The 16,242-nt window shown below is 44.3% G+C and overlaps 1 protein-coding gene across 4 annotated transcripts in view; it reads left to right on the top strand.

Annotated features, from left to right (window-relative positions):
- Positions 1–16,242, top strand: part of GRIA1 (glutamate ionotropic receptor AMPA type subunit 1) — a 165,107-nt gene that overhangs the window by 98,968 nt on the left and 49,897 nt on the right. For all 4 annotated transcript variants that reach the window (XR_007379793.1, XM_048960465.1, XM_048960463.1 and 1 more), the window contains exons 3-5: positions 7,035–7,274; positions 8,652–8,836; positions 13,212–13,265. Coding sequence is in view for 3 of the 4 variants with exons in the window: in XM_048960465.1 (XP_048816422.1) it covers positions 7,035–7,274; positions 8,652–8,836; positions 13,212–13,265 (479 nt within the window). In the remaining variant the exon portion in view is untranslated. The remainder of the gene's footprint in view (positions 1–7,034; positions 7,275–8,651; positions 8,837–13,211; positions 13,266–16,242) is intronic.

Here is a 16,242-nt window from a genome sequence, read left to right as displayed (position 1 = left end):
AGTTCAGTCCTCATCCTTCACCTCCTTTTATAATATGTTATAATTTGTCCATTTTTCCATCTGTAGCGTCTTGCTTTAATATTTATGATTGTGCTTCAGACACGGAGATTTCAGTGAGGATGAATATTGGGATTTCTTTTTTGTTATAGGAGGTTAGGTGAGAGCAGGATAGCTGGCTGAAATACCCAGCTCTGTGGCTCCAGAAGTCTCAGGTTTCAGGAGTTATATGCCTGTACCTCCTCCTTAATGTTTTCCTGAGGGCCTTTTAAAGGACACACCTTATATCGGCATTTCATGCAGGAGATTTGCACCTAATGTGTAATCTCCATTCACGTTAAATGTGCTGCTATTGTTTGAAAATTGATTGAATATTGTCTGTGACCTCTGTAATGTATTTAATGCTTAATTTTCTGTGATTCAGTAAAATGATGGGCCAGGCAGAGAGGCTGACATTGAGCTACAGCCAAAGATGGTCTCAATTACTGTCTTAATACAAACCTGAAGAAGTGTATATGTCATAACTGAGCTGTATGCCTGGAGCATACTGAAAGGTGTTTGCATGTTTAGAAACAAGCAAAGCAAACAGGGGAAGTATTAATAAATACAAGTTTGCTGACTTGGTTTAGACCTTTGATATTTGGATTTTATCTTTTGTTTTGTGGTCGTGTTAGGTAAGAACAAGGGCCTGGTAGAAAAAGTAAAAGAAATTTCAAAATGTGAAGTACAGGAGTGGAAGAGCAATGAGTTTCAGTTAGTTTCTTAAATGCAGAGATTAAAGTTAACCTCAGACTGCCTGGGCCTCACCTTCCACCATGACTCTATTTCAAAAGTGCACTAAATGATTGAGAGTCCTCAGGAAAGATCTGTTATCATGTTGTTAACAAAAGCACCATGACATCTCTATTTCCTTAAACTTGGCAGCACACAAGAAAGAATTGTCCCAAATCCATTTTGATCTCAAGGAAGGCATCATTTGTAGCCAGGCAAACTAGGACTTATTTGTCAGCCTGATAAACTTAGCTAAAAAAAAAAAGTTAAGCTCTAAGCATAAACAGTGATGAAGAGCTCTTCAGTAAGATTGTTGTTCACATCTGAAGGAAGAAAGTAAATCTTGATGTAGATACCGTTGATGCTTTGCAGCCTACAATGTGGTCAGAGTAGTAGTGAGGGAAAATGATGAGAGGGATTGCACCTCTGTGTCTTTATATGTTTGAAAGGGAAACATTTATTTCTTGCGATATCACATTAGCCTGATTTGTGGTTGGTTGAAGATATGGGACATATCCACTGCCAGCTAAATACATGTGCAGAGTGATGGAGTTGTGTAGAATCTGTTTGGCTTTCCCCTGCTCGAAAAATCTGTGGGAACATGCTGTCGTTGGGATGTGCTGAAGAGATGCACTCTGGCACCTACACCATGCTGGAGAACTGTGAGGACAAACATTTGGGAGAAAAGCTGAGCTGATCCTAATTGAAGCAGACACCGGTGCTCTTTCATCAAAATTCCACCGGCTTCGCCAACCTGATGTCAGGTTCTCCATCACCATGTGAGGGTCGCCTCCAGGCAGGGCACACTAAAAATAAATCACACATGCACATTCCTTCTGTCCCACACATGAACTCAAATACTACAAGCGAGCAAAGAAAAGCATGTGGGAATTGCTCCTTGGCACCACTGCTGTCAATTAGTTCATTTTGCTGCAAGTGCAGCTCTGCGGGAGCGAGGGTTTTGGTTCTGTGTCCCAGGAATTTGGGCAAATGAGGGACGTGCCATGCTGAGGCAGGGTGTTGTAGGGCTAATATTTAGTAATTCACAGAAGACTGAGATGACTACTTTATTTTACTCAAAATCTGCCCGCGCTTGTCTTGAGATGTTTAAAATATATTTGTTAATTGGATTTCTGGGGTAAGTGCAAGGACTTACATGTGTTGGATTGGGTGGTTTCAAAAAGGCTCTAGATTTCCAAACTGCCGTTCTCTTTACCCTCCCACTTGGGCCTTGGAGAGAGGGTACAGCTTTCCTTTCTAGAGGTTCATCCAGTGTGACATCCTCTAGGCTTGGGAAGGGCTCTGAGGGGGACCAGCTGGGATTTTTGTCCCTTTCTGCAACAGAGAGCACGAACTGTTTGTGAAGAACATCTGGGGATATTTAATCTAATCTGCTTTTTTTTACTGCCGTTGTTGCTTTGGGAGTTAACACTGTCTCTGCTATTCCTGTTCTCTGACAGAAGCACACAGCAGTTGAGTCCCCTGAGAGCTTAAATGCCTTCAACTAAACTACGTTATTGGCTCCCTTCAGGGGTAACTTGGTGAAACTTAATGGTCCGTGAGACGTAAAAAGTCAGTAGGAATGATCTAATGTCCCCCCCTAGTCTTAAAGCCAGTGAAATGGTGAAAATTCTGCTTCCACAGGAAATGGCAGACGAGCAGTCGCCAGATCTCCTACCAGGCTTCTCCAGCTGTGCCCACAAAGAGCAGCTCTCGTTCTGCACTCCTGTTTGCAGATTCTCAGCAGAATTGCACCATTCTCACTCTTGGAAACCAAATCCTAATTTCCATCCGTCTGTGCAGCCTCTCTTTGTGGTAACCGTTTCTGAAAGAAACCTTTTGGCTTCCCTTCTGCTTTTATCTAAATCCAAATAAAAGTTCCATCGTATCTGTCATCAGCTTCTCAAGGGACTCAGATCAAACCTTCGGTTCCAAAACATCCCCATCCCTCCTGAATGTAGAAATCAATCTTGTGCACCTCCTCTTTTCCTGACTGCTTGAGATCTTTTGCTAAATAAAGTCTCCTCAAAATTTATATAGACTGTAAACATCTCTTCCCTTTCCTCTTCTGCAGAGAAAATGTGCAATTTAAAGTACTGAACATGTTTTGTTTTTTTTCTTAAAAGTATTTGCAAAGGTCGCCAGCGCTGCCTGTCTTCAGCTGCTAGGCAGGTGTCCCATCCCGCTTTCAATAAAATTGGTGTTCTTTTCTTGGATTTAAAAGCTTTACCTTGAATATTTCCATATGAAAGGAAAAATTAGAGAGAAATTGTAGGACTAGGAATCCTGGAGCGTGGGGATTTCAAGCCCAACTGAAGCCTGCGTGTTTTTCCCTGTCAGAATTCAAGGGCACACCAATGGCTGCCAGTCCCTGGAGAGAGCAGGGAGGCCTCTTCCTTCTCATTCTATCATATCAGTCACTCTTTAAGTAGGCACTGGGAATCCAATTAGGTTATTTTATTTTTAATGTAAATAGCAGTGTTTTTGGAACAATATGAGGAGCTCCATCTCACCTGCTTGCAATAGGCACTGTGGAGTTGTTGCTGACTTCCAGCATGACCAGGTGACAGGTTGATGCCTCTGATTTACCTAATTTTGTTTGTGGATTGGGACTCTAGATAAAAAGCTATGGAGCTCTCCCAGAATGCCTCAGTGAGAGATCCAATGCCTGGAGCATGAGGGATATGGAGCAGCAGTGATGCTCAGTGCAGCACATGCTGGGAGTGTCCCAGCAGATCCAACCAGACTGATCACACAAAACTGGTCAGGATGAAGAGTATCTGTCATGGTTATCAATCATTATGAGCTAGACTTTCTGAGTGTTTGTTCAGGGGAAATCTTTCTGTAATTAACTACAAATTTGCTGTAAGATGATAGTACAGCTGCAGCCCAGAACAAATATTATCTGTCCTTCTTTCCATTTGTGCAACCCAGAGGCCAAGAATAGCACATGCAAACTGCCAAAAACATCTATATTGACATCCAAGTAAACGCTCTTCGCTCATGCTCACTTCATTTATTATACAATTTTGCTGTTTAATCAATCCTTACAGTTTTCTGCCTACAGGGATGAGCTGAACTGTCCAAATTCAACTGCTTGAGTTAGTTACCAGACTGAGTTCAACTCTGCTCTGTAAGAAGTACCAGCCTCTGGCTGTCTCACTGTTAGCAGGTGGCTACCATGAGGTTTGTAAGACATGATGTTATCCCTTGCCAGTTGACCAGAGAAGCTCATTTTCTTAGACTTTCCATCCCAGTATGAACTTTATCCCTATTACGTTTCTTAATGTTTTTGGATGTGTATTTGCCAGAGACTTGTTGTGACTGCTGATGAACTGATAAGCTCTTCCCCTCTGGGAGAACAAAGAACGATTTACAATGTCTGCTTCCTCTAGGTATGTTCTGAGAGGAGTTTACAAGCAGGAAGGGGACTGACTTTTTACATGGTCTAATAGTGGTACAAGGGCGAGTGGCTTTGAACTAAAAGGGGAAATTCTGGTTAGAAGAAGGAGACATGAGGCCAAAACATTAGGAAGAAATTCTTTATTTAGAGGGTGGTGAGATGCTAGCATTGCTTCCCAGAGCTGTGGGTGCCCCATCCCTGGAGGTGCCCAAGGCCACGGATGGGGCCCTTGGCATCTCGAGTCAGCCCACAGTGGAAGGTTGGAACTGGATAGTCTGTAAGATCCCCTGCAATCCAACCATTCTGTGATTCTGTGTTTTATAATTCTTAGGAGTATTGGATTCCCAGTCAATGACCCTGGAGGTGTTCAAGGAACATTTAGACATTGTATTGAGGAACATGGTTTAGTGAGAGCTATTGGTGATTGATGGACAGTTGGACTGGATAATCTTGTAGGTCTTTGCCAATCTTGTTGATTGTAATCAAATGAGAACGTAATTATTAATGCATTTTCTTAATAGAGCAAAGCAAATCTAAAGAAGCACCAACTACCTCTTTGTACACTAACTAAATAGCAGTAACTTGTTTTTGTTTTGCTGGATGAATGCATTTGGCATGTCTGTAATTTAAAATAGTCCTGAGATTTAAAGCATTTTGCAGCCACTGCTTTTGCATTATGCTAAGTTCCATCTCCAAAAGGCGGCTGCAGTTCTCTCCCTTTTCAGTTTTCCAGATTAATTGACACAACAGTTTCTTTGTTGTTCCTTGGGTGACAACCCCCTGTAAGCCCTTTTTACCAAATTATCCTCTTAGTCTGAAAATACAAAGTGAGCTGGAGTTCTTTCCAAACATACTAATGACAAAGAATGTTCGTTCTCCCAGTCGTCTCCGGTGCAATCTGTTTCAAATGCTGGGATTGATGAGTGTCTCAGAACAGTGTAGGAGGGCTGCCTGAGCATGACTGAGCCACCAAGTTAAAAAAAATGTATAAAAAAACTATTAGATTTATTTTCAAATAGAATATAAAAATTCAAGGAAGCCACATCTGGCCTACAACAAAAAAAAAAACGAGCCAGCCAAGTTTGTTGTCTGGATTATTAATTGTGCTGGATTTTTTAGCTGTTCTGAGAATGTCACTCCAATTGTGCAATGAATCTGAAGCTCGGGTCTCTAGAGATCATATTCTGATCTCTCACATATGGTATATCGCAGTGTTCATTAGACCTACTGGTCCAGTCACATGGAAACGACGTTCAGACTATTTCTATCTGTATCTGCTACTTTTCTTCCTGAATGTGTCAGTCTCATGATGAGGACAGTGACTCCAGCTGACACAGACACAATTGCTGATTGCAAAGAGAGACACTGCTGTGAAAATAAAGAGAAGAGGGTTTTATTTCTGTCACGGCTCAAGCTTCACAAAAAGTCCTGCCACGCAGGAATACCAATTCCTTTGGGGGAAAAGAATGCTGAGGTATTTGAGATCGTGGGCACTGAGCAGTGGAAAGCAGATGTGTAACCCTGCCAGGCTGCCCCAGACCTGTGCTTCTTCTAGCAGGAAGGAGAAATGCTCACCATGTCATGAGATCTGGTTCTCAGGTCAGAGCCCAGCTGGGGATGGAGCAAGCTCATATTCAGGAGCCTGTCTCCAGCCACATGTGCAGAGCAGTGAGGACTACTGGCAGAAACCAGGTCAAGGGATTCCCAAGCAGCGCAGAGTGCTTGTCAGGGGACCCCAGAATGTCACATCCAACTTCTCACCCTGTGCTCGGTTGGGGGAACAGGGGAGTGGGGTGTGAGGTGTTGAGTCAGTACAAATGTCACGGCCAAAGGTCTTCAAGAGTCATAATAACAGGAGGACATATTATACCAGGAGGTCTGACACAAGGAAAATGATGTCACTGCCACCACCTCCAGCTTGGAGATTTATTGAGATATATTAAATTGCAATGTGCCATAAACAGGGGCAATACTAAGTGAGTCTGACTGTCTCAGGGATGAAGTTTTACAACCTGGAGTGTGAGCTTTCTCTGCTTCACTGAGATCCTGAGGCATTTTTCCATCCCTCCACCTCATTAAGTGCTCTCTGGAGAAGGGCTTTGACTTGAGGGAGCCCTCCTTGCACAGCACGCTGCTGACTGCTGAGATCAGGTGCAAATATCCACTGCAGAACCTGGTGTGCACCATCAGAGCTTAGTTGGGGAGACCTCCTGGGCCACTTCCATCCACCTCACTGGGCCACAGCTTTGGAGGAAACCAGAAATTGTCATACAGGTGTCCCCAGGTACCAGCACAACCCTGGTATGCACAGATACAAACTTTGCTGTAGCTGTTCTATGACAATACTAATGCCCTCTCAGGGTGGTCTTCGTTTTTTAGCTGGAGTCATTGGTCACAGAGCACTGTGCTGTCATGCAGATGTTTGCTTCCTGCTCCATGAATGCATCTGGGGCTGTGATAGGATGCTCTAGCTGCAAACATGTAGTAAAGCAGCTCTAAATGCCAGACATCTGCTGTGTCTGGGGTTGGTGAACTCTTTTCTTCTCATGTGATCCCTTGTTCAAATCCTACACTTTTTCCCAAACTTTCAGCAGACCCCTGGAGTTAGTGTATTCTCATTCCTATGTCCCTTCTGCCTATCAGGGATAAAGCAGGTCTGTGAAGCTCAAGGAAAAGCATCCCATAACCTCAAGCCCTGTTTTTCATATGGCACGGGTTGCATTCCCCATCCCATAGGTCTCAAGAAAAGTACTTTAGTCCAGATAGGCTGCAGCTTATTTCAGGAAAAAGGTGAATTTTGACGATGTCCCTGACAAACCTCCCAGTCTTTCTGCTCTCATACCCTTTATCTCTGTTCCTCCAGTCTGCTCACAGTTCTCCAAAGGTGTTTATGCCATCTTTGGATTTTATGAGAGGAGGACCGTCAACATGCTCACTTCTTTCTGCGGGGCTCTCCACGTCTGTTTCATAACACCCAGCTTTCCCGTCGAAACATCCAACCAGTTTGTTCTCCAGCTTCGCCCAGAGCTCCAGGATGCCCTCATCAGTGTCATCGAACATTACAGCTGGCAGAAGTTTGTGTACATTTATGATGCTGACCGGGGTAAGTCACAAGTATCCCAGGAGAGTTAGCAGGCAGTTCAATGCAGTAGTGCAGATAGAGTCTTTGGTTTAAGAAATTACTTTAGTGCAGGCTGTGGGAGACAAAGAGGGTGGCTCACAGAACAGACTACCTATGCCTTCCCCATGTTTCATTCTTTTCCTGAATATCCATTACTGGCCATTGCTGAAGGTGGGACACTCATCTAGATGAAGCATTAGTCTGAACTCTGGGTTCACAGAGTCATACAAGGGAAATATTTCATTTTAAGAGTGTGGGTTTCAAATGGGAAAATTGTTTGTATTTATTAGGTCCCATTTTCGTGTCTGTCCAGCCACAAAATCTCACATTTGTGAATGCGAACGAATAGCTGCTAAGGTCAAATGAGCCCTGTGATGATATGTGTGTTGTTTGCAGTCGTAGTTTGGATAACTTCAAGTTCCCCATGTTAGTGAGTATTAGCTGTCTGCTCAAAATAACAAAAGCTTTTGTTAGGCTCTTGGAAGATATTGTCAAGTTATCTAAATCGTGATCAGGGCAAGTGAGTCACTGCTTTGTGATTCAGTTTCCGAAGCTCTCACATGCCTCCAAAGCTCCAGACTTGAAGGCTGAGAGTAAAGCAGTCTTGTAGAGGACAGGACAGAGGTAAGGTCGTTCATGACTCTGCCTAGGAAGTTATCATAAGCTCTTGCAGGGACAGGATGACTTTAAGAGACAAGATAATGTAAAAGCATCCCATCCAGCTTTCTGTTGGCTCCAGAAGTGGGCATGCTGAATATGGAGTCAGGTCTGCATAGACAGGGCTATCTAGCAGCCTCCAGAGCAGTGCTGACTGTGTGTGCCTCTTCTGGAAGGCTGTGCATGTAACTTAGGCAAGATCCTTTAAAAAATCATGAAATTTTCTGATCAGGCACCACAAGGAGAGACAGGGATACTAAATATGATGATGTATTGTGACTGCTGAGGGAGTCCCTAACCCTAGGAGCATAGAGCCTAAACAGATCAGAGGTGAGGAAAAAGCTGTGGCCCAGAGAAATGAAAAGATTTGGGTAGTAACGAAGAATAAGACAGGATTAGAGCTCTTATCTGAATCCCACAGCAGGGCCTGACCAACGGGACTGATCTGTTGATAACAAAGGAAAACTAGTCCCAGAATCATCCTGTCTTCCTGTGCAGAAAAGGCAGAAATCATTAATTCTAGCCCAGCTGTGTGTGACTAAAATACTAGATTATTATCTGGCTGCTGGGGTTCTTCTGAGCTCTTGCATTGTTGTATCCAGCCCAGCTCAGGACGGTTACACAGGCTATCAGGGCAAAAAATGCTGTTGCACAGCTATGTCCTGGTTCTCTCTCTATTGTCCCGCTCTCTTCCCATCACAGGGCTGTCAGTCCTACAGAAAGTGCTGGACACTGCAGCCGAGAAGAACTGGCAGGTGACAGCTGTCAACATCCTGACAACAACAGAAGAGGGCTACCGCATGCTGTTCCAGGAGCTGCAGAAGAAGAAGGAGAGACTGGTGGTGGTGGACTGTGAATCCGAGCGGCTGAACATCATCCTTAGCAAGGTTGTATCAGCATGGGTCTCCTGGGAGGTGCTTGCATGCAGAATGGGGAGGGTTGTTTCTCTCAGAGTTGTTTTTCTTCCCATTCTGATGTGACCTGTGTCACAGTTCGTCATGGATTTGATGTGTGTGCATTGCAGGTATTTCTCCTTTGTGTTGTTTAGGAAAGCGTAAAGCAATAGAAGTACTGGGAGCTCCATGTCCCCTACTTTTCTGATTCATGTTCTGAGCACTGTAACCCCCTTACTTCCCCAGCGAGTTTGTTTTGTGCTAACTGCTCCAAGCAGTGAACATGGGACGTGGCACTTTGTTATCCTGCTGAGTTTTCTCAGGTTTTCCCAATCCTTGTGAATTGGAGTGGAAGCGTGAACTGACACTGCCAGACTCTGGGTTCTCCAGACTCCATGTATGCAGGATCAGGCATTCCCACATCCCATCATGGTAGAATCATAGACTATCCTGAATTGAATACCACAGGGACCACAGGGATCATGGAGCCCAAGCCCTGGCTTCAAACAGGACCAGCCAATATTCCAACCCTTTGAGAATGTTGCCCAAACAATCATAGACAGGGTACGTAGCAGAGGACTCAGCAGCTCTGATTGTGTGCCTTGCCCCACCTACAGCTGCAAATCCCATTCCCGCTGCTGCAAATCCCATTCCACAAGGTTTAGGAAGGGCTCAGCAGTGCCAAGCAGCAGGCACGCCGTGTCTCCTGCTGTCTGTCATACCTCTTACAACCAGCTCACTTCCCTCGTGCTTCACACGTCGCTCTGTCTAAGCTACCTGTCATCTCCCGTCTCACACTTCAGCTGCTCGCTGTCTGGAGCAGTGTCTGAGCAGTGAGCACAATCCATCCTTCTTGGATGTCTCTGAGTGCTACTAAGTATAAATCATAACAAAACAGGTTTTAACCTCAAAGTAAAGGTCACACCAAAGAGGGACCAGGTGATTCTTTGGGGCAAAGTATTCCCCCTGACCATGGAGCAGGTGTAATTGATCACAGGAGCTAGGCAGTGAATTTGCCTTTTGTTTTTTGCAAGCTTTCCTGTAGGGTATATCAGATTTCTAGGGTTAATGATGTTGTCTCTTTAAATGTGATTTGTCCAATGGAAAGCTAAGTCCTGCGGACAGACATCATCTAGTTTGCCCAATGTGAATGGGAAAAGAAGTCTGTATTTCAAATTTCTTCACATAACAGGAGCAAGAGTTAAATCTACATCTAACTCAAGTTATTTGCAAGAACACTAAAAAAAAAAAAAAAAAAAAAAAAAAAAAAAAAACCCGAAGCAAAAAACAACTATAATGCCATTAAAAACAGATATTTCCAGGTAAACTAGATGATGTTATGCTTTTATAAGTGAAAGAGCAGTTCCAACATTGCTGTGCCCAGGGGTATCTCTGCTAGGGACAGGGCTGCTGTAAGTTGCTTTTAACTTGTGTGATTCATTTATATCCTTGTTAGACTTCTTGTGCTGAGTCCACAGGGATTTCTGGAGCAGACGTAGCCACACCAGTATAAGCAGGGGTTGTCTGGTCTTTCACAACACAATGATGACCAAAGAGGGACACAGTTCATGTTCTGTTCTCCCAGCTCAATGCACCAGCATGCCTGTATGGCTCTCCCTGATCTGTTTGCCCAGTCTCTCAGAGATTCTGAGGTGTTCAGAGAGCTGCCTCAGCCTCTCAGGGATGGTTTGATGCATTTATCCTTTTTCCTGTCCCTGGCTTTCTCTGGGTGTGGATTTGCACTCCCCAGTGAGCAGAAGAGCTGGTGCTGCCTGTTCAGTCCCTGACATATGCACACACATTTAGTTTCTTTTCCACACCACACGCACAAAACACAAAGAGCCACCACTGACTCCAGCATGGTGCTCCTCGTGCCCTGAGATTACAGCTGCAGAAGGAGGCAGCACTCAGAGCATTCATGGAAAATGACCTGATTTCATTCTCCTCGGTGCCCAGGTCTCGTGGGTATGATTTATCTTTGCTGGCTCATGAGCCATGCTTCAGTTCTGGGTGGGATATCATGGGGCTGCATCATGTAGCCTTAATGGGATAAATAAGCAGTGGGTTGCATTACATCAATGCACTATATTGTTTCTTCCCTGTCACTCATTAAAATGAATAACTGGAGTTTCTCCTTTGCTACTGTTTCACTCTGAGAGGATTTCTCTCTAATAGATATCAAACTGGCCCATTAAGAAGTGGGTAATGAAACCTAGGTGGCCCAAGTGAGCTATCAGCATGCAGCCCAGCACAGCCTCTCACCACATTCAGCGTAAGTGATAAATGCTATTATAACCTCAGCTTGCTACCACCGTCCAGACACATTAGGACTGAGCAAGCATTTTAAAATAAATTAAGATCACAAATAACCGTGTAAAGCATAGGAAGTGAGCCTCATAATTCAGGTGGATGGACTGCAAGATTAACAGCTTAGGGAAGGCTGGGAGACAGCCCTCTTGGGTTCATTGACTCTGACACCTAATGAAATAATAAAGGGAGAGTTTGGGCAGAAGGAGCCAATGCCATCTATTGTTGACACTGGAGAAACAGGGAATTGGATCATAATTCTTAGGCATCCAAGTACCCCAGAGATGCTGCTTTCTCCCATGAGTTCACAGTTGATAAATGGAGAGGACAAGTTGGGCCTGGTTTTGCTTCTCAGATTTGGCAGTTGAACATGCTCCAATGGAAAACTACCAATAACAGAAGCACATATCTTGTAGCCTTAGGTATAAAGAGGGTTGTTTTGTTTTTTTTTCTCAGTGCTCCAAACTCCTCCACAGTAGCCATTCTGAGGCAACCTATGGGGAGAACCACACGACAGTGAAACCACCTCCTGTGGTGGAGCTGAGAGTAGTCATGTAAGATACTAAAGGAAGTCTTCATTGGAGTTAATTGCAACCTGTACACTAACACTGGGATCCAGAGTTTTAATGCATATACAAGAGCACTTCATCAGAGAAAGGCTAAGGCAGATGACTCAGTTGCACAGAGAGTCAGCTCATTTATAATCCATTCAGAGATCCTTTAATTCCTGCTCACAGTAATCTTGGAATGCAGTCCTATGGGAAGGATCACTTCACACATGCAAGTTCTGGTCTTTAGTGCTTCCCAAACACCTGCTACCAAACTGGTATCAAGGAGGAATCCTGGGCAGACTGATCTCTGGTTCAATCCAGCATGGCAGTCCTTCAGTCACTGTTGTGGCAATAAGGATCTTTCTGGCCTCACCTCACTACCATTCCTGCAGACTTTGCCTCAGCAATGGCAGTGCAGGCAGAGTTCAGAATCGATTTATGTGGCAATAGAAATAAAGGGATAATGTTGCCAGCAAGGAAACATTGTGGAAACAGTGAAATTCCATCAGAAACTGGTAATTCTTAGGTGGTGCTGTTGTTTTAAGGTTTTTATGAGTTTTGAGGACATGGATTGGATAAGAACAGATGATACCTGCTTCTAATGATCAGGTAAGAATTTAACAGTGCAACTGGAAATCAGTAGGGAGCAATTCCAATGGAAACATGGAATGTGATTTGGGGGCTGTCAAGGCTGTGACTCCCTGCCCCGTAATCACAGGCAACCTTATACAGATGTTGCCTTCCTACCTAGACATGGGAACTTTCTCAGTACCAAAGAAACTTTCAAACATTACAGATCTGTAAGCAGTTGTATGATAAAAGAGAGAGAGAGAAAAAAATCTAACTCTGTTGGCATCAGGGAGAATGAAGTGTGGCAAAGAGCATATGCTGCAACACCGTGAGTATGAAGTTATAAATAATCTCAATGAACATGCAGGGGGAATCCTCTGCTGAGCAACTTGCTCAGGCAGCTTTGTTCTGGAGATGTGGTTTGAAGCTGCCCCAGCACACTAAAGGAGAACAGCTGCTCTAATATAGCTTAAACCTCCTGATATCTCGCCCAGTTACGTGTCTGCAGCAGGAACTATAGGCCAATGAATGTGCAAAATAACTCTTTTAGTCTTGCTCCGTATTTCAGCTGTGCTCACAGGACAAATGAGCTCCAGCGTTCCACTTTGTTCCTGTGTTTGAAATATATTGTTTAATCTTTTTTTTCTTTTCTGCTTTTCTTTTCTGTGAGCCTGTAGAAAACAGGTTGGTTCAGATAATTTACTCTCCTTGCCTATAGAATCTACTTGGAAATCTTACACGGTCTTAATTTCAGGCTTGTTTCACTGATGTCATGTACAAAAGATCTGTCCTTCCTCTAACAAGACTGTGAATTTTGCTTTATCTTCCTGTTCACCTTTGAACAGTACCATTGGAAATTTAAAATGGTCAAAAAGTGAGATAAATGAAGCTCTACTTCCTTAGTTGGCCTCTGCTAAATATCCTTGGTTTCCCTCTTGCAGATCATCAAGCTTGAAAAAAATGGGAATGGGTACCACTACATCTTGGCAAACATGGTGAGTTGAGTACTGCCTATTTTACTTCCCCTCCTTGATGTTTTCATTGTTATCTTATGTACTGCAAAGCACAATATTTATAGTTACTGAGTTGGAAGTCATTTTAACTCACCTTTTGGGTAGAATTATCAAAGCCCTTTGTGGTATGCTGCTTGTGGTGTTTTCTGTCTTAATCCAGTAAGACTATTTCTGGGGCATCTCCAGTGTTGCTAGGCTTTTTTGCCTCCAGATTCAATCTATGTCTTCTCAAAGCCAATTAAGCCAACTGTCAATTAATGCCTGTTGTGATAATGACTTTTTGCATGGTGTGAGCACCTGAGCTTCTGGCATTGCTCTTCTAGCTTGTTTCAGTTGGGCCACCAAGAAACTGTTCACTATTGGTAACAAGTTTGGTTTTCTAGCTGCTTTCAACCTCTTTTTCATGTCCCCTGTACCCCAGGTGAAGTGTTTCACAGCCACTGTGAGAGCCCCATACTTTTAATGATGATGTAGCAAGATCCCTCTGACCTTCCAGTAAACAGAAAATATGTGACTGTCATGTCCTGTGTTTTTTGTTGGTCCATTACAGCGACTATTCTGCAGCTTTGTGCTAAATCAAATCTGTCTGTCATGGTTCTAAGGAAACCATTGGATTTAAGGATTTCCTTAAGGAATGTGTTGTTCCTTTGCTGCCGAGGCATTGCCTGAAAGCAGAGCTGTGCTGTGCAGCAAAGCCATAATTCTGGAGCAGTATGCTGTCTTTTCCTAGGTGGCTGGAAATTGTTTCTGCTTATGGAGGGTTGGAAAGAAATAAGAGGAATAGCCACAGTCCATAGAGCAGTTGGAGGACTTCTGTAGCCCAGCTCCTGCCCTTTCCATCCAGGAGGACATTCAGGGGCTGGTCCTGCTCTCCAAGAGCCAGGGATCTGTGGGGTGTTCTCTCCCCAGGCCAGGTCCCACCTATGCCATGTCTGCAGGGCATGGTGTCCGCATGCAGTCTGGAGCTGTTCTTTCCTCCTGCAGCTGCATCTGAGAGGCTCCACACCAGGGCTGGGATAATTAAACTTTTAACTACTAATTAGTCAAGCAGTTGCTGCTGTTCTCCTTCCCTCAGCCCCAAGATAACTCTGTAATTTACAAGACAAAAATGGACACATAATTACCCTGCAATGCCCTTATACTGACCCTGCACTTCTGAGCTGGGTGCCTACCATGTAATTACAATCTTAAAAATGTTACATGGTGCAGGGGAGACGTGCAAACTGGAGAGCTGCCTGTAACTCCAGGTGCTAATTTCTGCAACCCCCCGTCCTGGCACTCAGATGTTTATGAAAGTCCTTTCATTAAAGTTAAGCAAGGACACTCTCCAAAGTTGCTGCTGTCTGTGTGCTTTTGTGCATACCCATGCAGATGGGTAATGAGAATGATGTCACCTCTTCTCTCTGCGTGGTGTCATAGGGATAAATATGTTAAAAGCATGAGGTGGTCTGATACTCAGGTGATGGAGTCAGGAAGGGCACTTCCCTCTGACTTAGAGTACTGCCGTCTCCCGCTTTCAGTCTGAGAAAGCAGACTTGTCCAATCTTTAATTTGTTTCCTTAGCCCTTGCACAGATGCTGAGAGGACAGAGGCTAGAAGAAGGCTGCATACTCAGCCAGCATAGGTTATAAATAATTAACTCAGAGCAAAAGGCTGTTCATTTCTCCAGGCCCTTCATAGTGATGCTGCCTCCCAGTCACAGCTCTGCGGGGGCTGCTCTGGGTCTCTGTGATGACAAGGTCTGATGGGGCCCCAGAAGGCACTGCTATTGACTGTGCTTCTCCAGATGGAAAAGACCCTTTCAAGGATGGAATAAGTTTTGTGGTTTAGCACTAGGGCAGGTTCAGGCAGTAGAGCCGAGTCAGTGCCTGCAATGTGCTGCAGCCACCACAGAGCTGCTCACCACTTGGGTCTGCAGAGAGGGTGGCAGAAAGGCTGTGATGATCCCCTGAGTGATGAGGCAGGGCAGCAGCCCTCCTCATGAGGAGATGACCAGGGATGTTACATGTGATTGGCAGAACGTGAGGAGTCACCGTCTGGGAGAGTTAAACCACCGTGTGTTTCTCAAATCCAAGAGATCTTGACAACATTTACCCTCTTCTCAGGACATCTCATTGCTGGATTAGAAACTTTAGAGGGTGTAGAAAGCTGTGATTTATTCACAGTGACTCACACACTTAGGGATAGACCTCAGACACCCCGTACTTCCCCCCTGTAGTCAGGTTCTTAGAGGATGGGGTGTGCTTTGCCCACACACACATTCCCACATGCACACATGAACATGGAGAAGACAGCCTGGTTTTGTGGAAGTGCTGGGTCTTAAGATAATAGAATAAATTAACAGCTGAAAACTGCAAAGGCCTGAATATTTCCAAATGGACTATTCCCTGTCCTCTGCACTGGTGGATGGAGTCCTAATTCTAGGACTTTCATCCTGTATGAAGGTTAGACTCTCAGCTGGGACAGGCTCTGCCCTGCACAAGTCAGATGAACCCTCAGCTGCTTTGCTGCACTGCCTAACCTTCCTGAGTCCTTCCATATGGGGAAATAATGATGGAAATGACACGTTAGAAACAAACGTTGGGAAATGTTTATGGATAACTCCCCCTGAAAATCTTACTGTTGGCAATATTTTCATTCAGAACTGTATGAAACCAGACAGTCAGAAGCAGCACACTACTGTCCCATTACTGCCAGTCCAAATTGGTGTTCCTTCAGGAGCACTAAGCAAGTGAGTTTGTAAGGAAATGCAGAAATCATTCATGGGAGTATCTGAGGATGGAGAGATTCCCTGTCTGGTCAGAGACAATTTATGAACAAAGAGGAACTGGCTTGCATTAATCACTGCTTGTTTGCCCAGCGGTTGCTGTCGAGTAAGCTGTAGTAAAGACCAGGCAGAATTTGACAAGTAACAGCAAATGAAAGCTAGCATTTCCCAGCAGGAACAGCTTCCTTTTTT

This window comes from Lagopus muta, chromosome 14 (assembly GCF_023343835.1).
Source record: "Lagopus muta isolate bLagMut1 chromosome 14, bLagMut1 primary, whole genome shotgun sequence".
In the NCBI taxonomy this organism is placed as follows: Eukaryota; Metazoa; Chordata; class Aves; order Galliformes; family Phasianidae; genus Lagopus; species Lagopus muta.
Note: the sequence above shows the minus strand (reverse complement) of the source record. Positions and strands in the feature narration are given on the sequence as shown.